Source organism: Mus caroli, unplaced genomic scaffold (assembly GCF_978045245.1).
Source record: "Mus caroli unplaced genomic scaffold, Mus_caroli_1 scaffold_5, whole genome shotgun sequence".
NCBI lineage: Eukaryota > Metazoa > Chordata > Mammalia > Rodentia > Muridae > Mus > Mus caroli.
The window spans coordinates 121,753,079-121,763,008 of NW_028227260.1; the positions used below are offsets into that span (position 1 = coordinate 121,753,079).

A 9,930-nucleotide genomic window follows, 5' to 3' on the forward strand; every position below is an offset into this window, starting at 1 on the left:
TTACTTTCTCTTTCTCTCTTCACCCCTCACATCTAAGCACTAAATCCTACCTGTCCCACGGTAGAAGCAGCCTTCAAATAGACCCCTTCCTGGAATTACCCATGCCTTTCAATATGTTTGTACATTTCCCCCATCTTTGCTTTTTCTGCCTGGTAATTTGTTGCCTGTACTTAAATGTCACTACACCACTGCAGTCCTGCTTATCACGATGCCTTCCCCAGCCATCCAGACAGAAGAACTTGTTCATTTTGCCCCAGAGCACTCTGTATGTAACTTGATTATAGTATGTTCTGCTTTGTACTTACCCTCTCTGGCTGTATCTCACAGCCTCTCCCACTAGCACACAAGCTACTTAAGAATTTGTGCTATGTCTGAGTCATTTTCGTGTCTCCCAGGACTTCAGTGTCTGGCACACAGGAGGGGTTCAATGTTTCAACGAATTTAAACAATAAAACCAAAAATTAGTATATGTTGTTTTTCTTTTTACACAGACATTAGTACTGAAGAGCAGCTAAGGCGCCTACAAGAGGAGAAGCTTTGCAAAATCTGTATGGATAGAAATATTGCTGTCGTTTTTGTTCCCTGTGGACATCTGGTCACTTGTAAACAGTGTGCTGAAGCAGTTGACAAATGTCCCATGTGCTACACCGTCATTACGTTCAAGCAAAAAATTTTTATGTCTTAGTCCGGCACCACAGTAGGCATGTTATGTTCTTCTTGCTGTAATTGAATGTGTGATGGGAGCGAACTTGAAGTAATCAGCATTGCATTCCATTAGCATCTGCTGTTTCCAAATGGAGACAAATGGTAACGGCACTGTTTCCGTCTAAACTTTCAATTTCTGCATCTTTCGAGTTATCAGCTGTATCATTTAGCCAGTGTTTTACTCTATTGAAACCTTAGACAAAGAAGTATTTTATAGCTTTTCACATGTACATTGGTAGTACACTGGCTTGATTTCTATATGTAAGTGAATTCATCACCTGCATTTTTCATGCCTTCTGCATAAGCTAACAAATGGAGTGTTCTGTATAAGCATGGAGATTTGATTTAATCTGCCCAATCACTTTAATTTGCTTATTGTAAACAGGGAAAGAACTGTTCCACACTGCTGGCAGAATCAAGATTGTTTTAGATGCTTGTTTCTGTGTTTTAGGATTCTGCCCATTTACTTGGAATTTATTGGAATTATAAATGTACTTATATGAGTATTTTTAAGTGATTTTGCCATCTCCTAAAAGATATTGAATGGTAGACTACCATCTAACCAGCATGTACTGACATGGAAAGGCAACACAGATATAGTTAAGTGTAAAATACAAATGGCAAAACATTGTATCTAGTTGGAGCCAAATCAGCGTGTGTGTATTTTGTATCTGTATAGGACAAGAAGGTTTGGAAATATAAGTATCACACTCTTAAATGTATTTTTTCTTCAGGGGGTGGGGGATGGGTCTTAGAGGGGTTTATTGAGCCCTTCACTTTTTTTTTCATTTTTTTCTGTTTAAAGGTTTTATAAGTATGTATTACTTTTATAATCAGAGTTCTTAGTAAATATTTTGCTGATTTAAAGGCTTAGGCATGTTCAAACGTCTGCAAAACTACTTATCGCTCAGTTTTAGTTTTTCTAATCCAGGAAGGCAGGCCAGTTAACTTTTCTGGTGCCAATGTGAACTTTAAATGTTTTTGTTTTACCTGCTTTGTGGATGAAAAATATTTCTGAGTGGTAGTTTTCTGACAGGTAGATCATGTCTTTTTATCTTGTTTCAAAATAAATATTTCTGATTTTGTAAAATGAAATATAAAATATGTCTCAGATCTTCCAATTAATTAGTAAGGATTCATCCTTAATCCTTGCTAGTTTAAGCCTGCCTAAGTCACTTTACTAAAAGATCTTTGTTAACCCAGTATTTTAACCATCTGTCTGCTTCTGTAGGTAAATGTAGACGCGTGTTGTATATGGCTTGTAGTTTTAGTGTTGGCTCTCCATGTTGAGATTCTTTCTCAGTGTCATTCTGTGTCCTAAAAGTTTCATGTTAGGATGGTTAAGATGTATATAGTACAAAATGTTCAGTCTTTGATTGTTTTGTGTTTGTTTGTTTTCATGACTAGTAATGGTAGTGGATACTTTAAAAATATTTTCTGAAGATCCTTAAAACCTTGGAAATTGTAACATACTGACAAGAGTGGTTGTTTGAATATTTTTAACAACTTGTATAGGTCAATATGAATACAATCAAAAGCTAAAGTGCTTCATAGAACACGGGATTTACCTTAAGTAATTGTCATGAGAGACCTTGTAAAGACTGGTCTATTTTACTACAGAGAACAGTTTGAGAGTGAAACTGTTACAATTTAGACTTTTTGTTGTATTTTCTAAGAGAAAGAGTATTGTTAGGTTCTCCTAACCTCTGTTGACTACTATGGTAAGTGATGTTATTTTAATTGCAAATTTAAATAGAAACCAACAGAATTAAGTAACTGACTGCCTCCCTCTCTCTCTCTTTCTTCTTCTTCTTCTTCTTCTTCTTCTTCTTCTTCTTCTTCTTCTTCTTCTTCTTCTTCTTCTTCTTCAAAATTCTCAGTTCTGTATAGTGTCTTCTGCTTAGATTTAGTTATATAATCATTAAATTACATTTGATCTAAGTTGACTAAGATTTCAATTTCAATTTATATTTCAAGCATTCTGCCAGGGAATAGTTTTTTAAATTGTTTCCAAGGCACTTCAGGTACAAGTCTTATAGGTAGTTTGTTTAATCTAGTCCTTAGCCTAGGACTTAAGGACTGAATGTTTTCAAATAAGGCTTTTCTTGTTCTCAGAGCCTTAGTTCATTAAAACTCTTTTAAAACCCGTGTGCTGAGAGTTAAGCAAGACCTCTTTTCTTGTCTTCATGAGTTGCGAAATTGAATTCATGGAGCTGATGTGGCTAACAAGTTTATTTTAGGAATTGTTTAGAAAATGCTGTTGCTTCGGGTTCTTAAAATCACAGCACTCTAACTCTAATCAAATTATTGGAGACTTAGCAGAGTTGGTCTGAAATCACACTAAAAAAAGGGCACTGGATCCTTTCCAGTATGGTTGTGTAAAAAATGTTCACTCAGAAGGTCACAGTATAACCAGCTCTGAATCGCCACCCCTGAGAGTGTTCTCAGTGTCTGCGTGCTGATGGTCTTTTGCTGTATAAAGTTCACTCTAGAATTTTGAAGTAACCACCCATTTTACTACATATTAGTCATGTGAGTTTTGAAGTTATTTTGTAATAGTTACTTTCATTTGTTATTTACTGTGTTAATCAAGATGTGTGTGAGTGTTTAGCATTTATTAAAGGATTGTCTTTCCTCCTAGACTTTTGCCTCTTCCTGTAGTTAGGGGTAGAGGTGAGGTGAGTGGAGTGAGTACAATGTGATTTCGCTGTGGTAGGACAGTTTGTTGTCTTGTTAGTTACAGTGTGTTTTGATCTGATTTTATTTTAGTAAGATTTATATTTTGAGCTCTCTGAATGGAAACTGCCACTCTAACATTAGCTGCATGCATTGTTCCCATTAGACCTAAATCATCTTGTACTTCTGAGCCCCTAGATACTGAATAAAGGAAGAGGAGGGATGACGTAGACTGTCTGTCACTGCTATTAGAGAAGCAAGAAAGTGGATAGAGAAATATTTGACATTTTAGTCACATCTTCTCTTTTTAAAAAGGTAGCCATCCGTGAAGGAAAGAACTAGTCAAAAATAGACTTGACAACCTGAATTCAGATCCCCAGAACGGGCATAAAAGCAGCCAGGTCATGGTAGCACACTCCTTTAATCCCAGCATTTGGGAGGCAGAGCTAGACAGATAACTGGGTTTGAAGCCAGCCTGATCTACAGAGCAAGTTCCAGGACAGGGAATCCTGTCTCATAAAAGAAAAGAAAACAAAACAAAACAAAAAGCTGAGGGCACTAGCCCAAGCACCTGTAATCCCAGAATGCCTACATGAAGCAGGAAGTAGCTAGGAGAATGCCCCAAAGCTCATGGTCAGCTAATGGCTTATGCATTAATGCGGAGGCACCATGGTAAACAAAGTGGGAAGGTGAGGGCCCACCAACGTCCACAAGTTATCTGCTGCCTCCACACATGTATCATGGCAGGTAACCACTTACACCCAGACACATACACAAAAGAGAGAGAAAACCAAGAGTATTAACACAAGAACATCTTACATACTCTTAAGTGTTAACTCTCCTCCTAAAACTTTTAGAGTCTTCCATGGCTTTGTCTTGATGGAAGATCTTAGACTAAAGCTTAAAAGAGAGCCTGGAAATATTACTCAGTTAAGAGTACTTCTTGCTTTTTCAGAGGACTTAGGTTCAGTTCCCAGCACCCACATGGACAAGGACATGTAACTCCAGCTCTGGTGCCCTCTTCTAGCCTTCAGGCGTGCATGCATGTGTGTACACATACACAGTCATACACGCCTACACATAAAATAAAAATAATCTTTAAAGCTTAAATGAAACTATGTTAACTTTTACTCACTATTATTTGTTTCTCTGGATGCTTCTTGTAACAAAGCTATAAATTGTAATAAGTAGTTCAACCCTTTAAAAATATTTAAATTACTTTTTCAAAAATTAGAGAAAGTATTCTTACTAAATTCAGTCGAATTTTTTCCAATAGAAACACTCAACTTATTCCCATCTTAATATTTTAGTTTGGCTCTGAAACATTTAGTGCAATGTAGATTCCTTCCTTATATAATAAAACAACTATCAGCTAGAAATGACCTTAGACAGTCACTTATTCACACTACCACCACCACCTTCATTTTATTGTTGAGGCAACTTAAAGGAGAGGTGATTGGCTCGGAGCTATATAGCTGATTAGTGATCCTTACTCTGGGATATGGTTTGGGGTTGAAAACCCTCAGCGTACCAGCCACTTGTCCTGGAAGTCTCAGGTGTTTTTCAACTCTTCATCCTATTACACTCTTATCACTGCACAGTAAGTGGTGCTTTGTAGTTTCCACAGTAGGACAATTGCTGATACTTTCAAATTAAACAATATGACAGTAATGCTTGAGTGGTAAAGTTCTCTTTTGGAGGCTGAAGTTTGCAGATGTGAGTACAGCTGTTTGGCATTTACTATGTGCTTATGTATTATTAATGAGCATTTAAGATTACTCTGTAAGTATATTTTATCACTGTCTATACTTACCAACAAATTTGCATTTTGATGTAATAATGGCTTTAGTGTAATTTTGTTTTGGCATTTTTGTTATACTTTACCTGAAAAAAATGACCAATTCTTTTGTCATGTGTTGTACTATATTTGTGAATATAATTTTTATGACTCGTTTATGGAAACTCCCTTATGGAATTGCTTTCTGCTCTATAATCTGTCATTTGTTGTAGATTAAAGCTTATTTTTCTGTGAATAAGACTTATTCAATAAAGCACTATTCTTTAAAATGTTATCTTCTTTGTATTTGATTTTATGTTTTGTTGAGATAGGATCTCATGTATCAACCCAGGCTACTGGCCTTAAATTCAGTATGGATAAGGGTGGCCTTGGATTTCTTCTGATCCTCTTTCCTCTATCTACTTAGTGCTGTGACTACCTGGTCTATGAAGCATTGAGAATCAAATCCAAGACTTAATTTTTTATTTTTATTTATTATTATTATTATTATTATTTGGTTTTTCGAGACAGGGAACAGGGTTTCTCTGTATAGCCCTGGCTGTCCTTGATCTCTGCCTCCCGAGTGCTGGGATTAAAGGCATGCGCCACCAGGTGCCCTACCTCCTGGACCACACACAGGCACATACCCCATTCTGTGATACACTGCACATACCAGCCAGGTGGTATGTCCATGACTTTAATCCCAGTACTCAGGAAGCAGAGGCAGGCAGATCTCTGAATTCTAATATAGCCAGGGTTACATAGAGAAACCTGCTGCCACCCTGTTCAAAAAAGAAAAAAAGGAATGAATCTTTTTAAGTTTGGGCTAAAAGTGTGGTTCAGTGGCAGAGTACCTGCTGCTGACAACAGTGGCATACATGGGAACCTAGATTTAACTGCCAACACCAGGGGGAAAATGAATAGTTGACACCACTCTCCTCTCAGAGTAGCCTGTCTGTGTTCAAAGATCATACAGCCACTTTGTAAGAACAAAGTGCCACCAAGCAAGGAATAATGAGTCTATGAAGTACTGCCCCATTGAGGCAGGCAGCAAACGGATTTTTGTGAGTTAGGGTACATTCTGGCCAGAGTTTCAAAATATGAGAGCAGTCTGGTATGATCTAGGCTCCCCTGGACAGAAATTTACAAGGAGCAGTTTCAAGTGACTGTTGCTCTGTCCCTTCCAATAATCCACAATACAGGTCCTTAAATGAATTATATTCCAGCCAGGGATGATGGCACATGCCTGTAAATGCAGCATGTAGAAGGGAAAGACACGAGTTCAAGGCCAACTAAGGATACACGAGACCCTGTTTTCAAAAAGAAAAACTGGTTTCAGGCTATCTGTGTCAGGCCTGGTTAATCTTTGACAGCATAATCACTGTCAAAATCATTGCCATTATCAAAAAACAAACAAGCCTTTTCACAACACATCCACAATATATTTAAAATAGGGCCTTAATCTCTAGTTCCAGCTGGATTTAAACTTGGGAGTTAAAACATGCCTTCCTGTTTAGAGTATCCATGTGAGCTTTTCAGTGACACCAGGATGACCCCCAATGCTCACTGACCTTAAACTACTCTGATCAAAGGCTGGCATGATAGTTCAGCAGGGAAAAGGTACCAACAAGCCCGATGACAAGTTTGAGTCTCAGAACCCACAAGGCAGAGTAGAAATGACCCCTGCCTATTTAACTCTGACTTCCACGTGCACACTAGATCACGTATGTGTGCCTGTACAAGAATACTGCACACACAAATACATAAGATTTTTAAAAAACTACCCTTTAATCAAGCAATGAAGGTTAAAGATTTGAAAGCTGAGCTGTAAGTGCGGGTAGATGACAGCAACCGGATGGGACTGTGCAGAACGGATCCGCACTTCTACAGAGCCAACACTACTATGGCAAAATGTGAGCCATTAATTTGGAAGGAAAGAATTTCAGAGTTGGAAGGAGTTGGCCTTTCTAATTCATAATAATTAAGAGTTCTGATTCTTCTTCAGTTCGGAAATTTTTAAAGTGTGACACAAAAGAAAATAGAGGACTCAGTCTTTCGATGGTGAGAGTATCTATCGTTTGAAACAATACATGTCCATCTATATTGTAACCAAAATAACAGTCTCAATAGGTATAAGGCTAGGTGATAGTTTATTTAGTATTTTCAGTCTTTGTATGAGATTCCCAAAACAATATAATGGATCCTAATTAATGAGAATAGCAAAGAAGATATTTTGCATGGGCCTATACTTGTTAACTTTAATCTTCTGTTTTATATTGGAGGAATACTGGTTTCAAATAAATAAATAAGAACCCAGGAGAATTAGATTTTCATTATTGTTTTTCCCCAGAAGAATTTAAATTGAAGAAAACCTAGGATATAATTAAATAGGATACTGTGTATTAAAACAGAGGTCTCTTTCAAAACCTAATTTCCAATGTAGCTCAAGTTGGCCTGCTCGTATTGCAGACACACATGCACCATAATGTCTGGCTTTCAAAATCTTAATTAGTTCAATAGTGTTAATTTACTGTCAACATGTATACTTATATTTAGAAGGATGAAACCTCGAAAGTCACTTATACTAGGGAAGTTCTCTATCACTGTTACATTCCTAACCCCCAAATATGTGTTCTACATGGAAAATTAGTGATGTACATTTTAAAATAAACTTTCATTGTATATTCATTTCTGTGTGTACACGAGCACCTGCTGTTTCTTTAGCTTTATTCCATTACAAGGTACTAGGGATTTCTTTTTAATTCCCCTAGTTTATTATATAAGGAGATTTGCATTCTTGACTAAGGCATCAAAAATGTATTTTCTCATTAAATACTGGAATTTATTTTGCCAGAAATTAGGTTCTGCTTCTGGCAAATCAATAATGATTGTCCTGAGGAGAGAGAGAGAGAGAGGACACGGAAGTGTTTTTTGTGAACACCAACTGATGTTCAGAAGAACTGCTATTAAAACAACAGACTCTGCCCACCCCAACCCATCCCCCGCACACAAAGTTAACCTTTTTTTTTAAGTTAATCTTCTGAAGTAGGGAAATAATTTCTAAAATTATTTTTCATTGAATATTCAAACATGGATCATGGTTCTTTCTTTGTAAAAAATTAACAAATGTTTACGTTAATCATTAAGAGAATGTCCTAACAGATCTGGAAAAACCTGTTTTTCTTTCAACATTTTATTTGATTATTAAGATGAATATACTCTACTGTACTTCTTAGCTTTCTGTTACAAACTTTTCAGATGTTACATTTTATGTGAGCTCTAAGAATGGAAAAAGCAAGTGCTAACAATAGTTATAAACCAATACTTTCCACTAAATGAAATGAACATAAAAAATAATTCATAAGTGTAGCCATTCCTGTTTCTTCTTCCCTCTGGGATTATGAAGAGCATGTGACAAAATGTACATGAAAGATATTTAAAAGGACTAAACCCTCTGTGCGCCTGAAGAATCATTCATCTAATTAGAGTGTGTGAACTAATTACAGGTTAGTTTCACACAAAATGAAACAGTTGCGGACCAGTGTTTGATTAATCAGGGATGTAAGATGATGAAATGCATTTATAGCCATTTTCATATCTCTCAAAATGCTTTCCATCTATTTTCTCATTCCCTTCCACTCTACATCATCAAGTGTTGTGCTTAAATCAGAAGAATATATGTAATGGCTCAGGGGATGTTGGAGAAATTGTTGCTATGTAAAATCAGAAAAATTATGTTCTCAAACCATGCCATTCAATTGACCTTCAAATAGGGAGGTGGGGATGTAGTTTAGTGGTAGAGCACTTTGTCTAGTCCTGGGTTCAGTCCCCAACATTACAACAAGAACAACAAACCAGTAGTGACCCTCACATAAACATTTGGAGACAGATCAGTTTTCTAACATGTGACTATAAAACCATGTAAAATATATTTAGGCATGATAATTTATGTTCTCAAAGGGTTTCTTGGTACATCACTAAGATGAATTTTCAAATTCACTTTACCCACTTCATGTTTAACTTCCCTCTCAAAGGAACTGCCCCTTGTAATTCTGAAAATAGTGAAAAAGCCACAGTGAAGTTAGCTGACTTACTCAAATTCCTGCAGGTAAGTAGAGCCAAGTCACAAGAGCCTTTGCTTCTATTACACTTCTTTCATGTGTGTATGTGTATCCATTCTTTTGATACTTGTGGCTTCTTTCTTCCACCCTGCCAATAGTGGGGAAAGGGAGCATCGTTATCCATAGACTCCTTCCTGCTGAATAGGGGTCTAGAGTTCCTTGGGAAATGTTTAATCTTCACTATCAGGATACCAAATGTCTTCTTGTTGTTTCTTCTTTGCATGTGACCATCAAACCATGACTAACAACAACCAACCCTGCCTCTCAGGGACCTAGCATTTATACTCTCTGAAAAGTCCCTAGAATTCCAAATGTCACACAATCACAGAAACTATCTGCAGCTGGCAAAGTCATGCCCCTGCTGGAGCATGAGACAAATCATAGTCAGCTGCTGTGGACAGTCGGAAGTAGCCCCATATCCCTCACCTGATTAAAATGAAAACGCATTCCCATAATTTTTCTGTGTTTTTCAAAGGAACCAAAATTTTCACTACATGTATGGGTGTGGGTATGCATACCACAGAATATATGCAGAGGTGAGAGAACAACTTGTGGGAGACAGTTCTCTACTTCCACACAGTGGGATCCAGGGATTGTCCTCAGGTGGTCAAACTTGGCTGTAAGTGCCTTTACCCGCTGAGCCATCTCGAC

At 37.2% G+C, this 9,930-nt stretch overlaps 1 protein-coding gene across 2 annotated transcripts in view; it reads left to right on the forward strand.

Moving 5' to 3' along the window:
• Window positions 1–5,453, forward strand: part of Xiap (X-linked inhibitor of apoptosis) — a 50,275-nt gene extending 44,822 nt beyond the window's left edge. For both annotated transcript variants that reach the window (XM_021153202.3, XM_085838189.1), the window contains one exon: window positions 492–5,453. In XM_021153202.3, coding sequence (XP_021008861.1) covers window positions 492–685 — 194 coding nt within the window. In that variant the 3' untranslated portion in view covers window positions 686–5,453. The remainder of the gene's footprint in view (window positions 1–491) is intronic.
• Window positions 5,454–9,930: the final 4,477 nt, after the last annotated feature.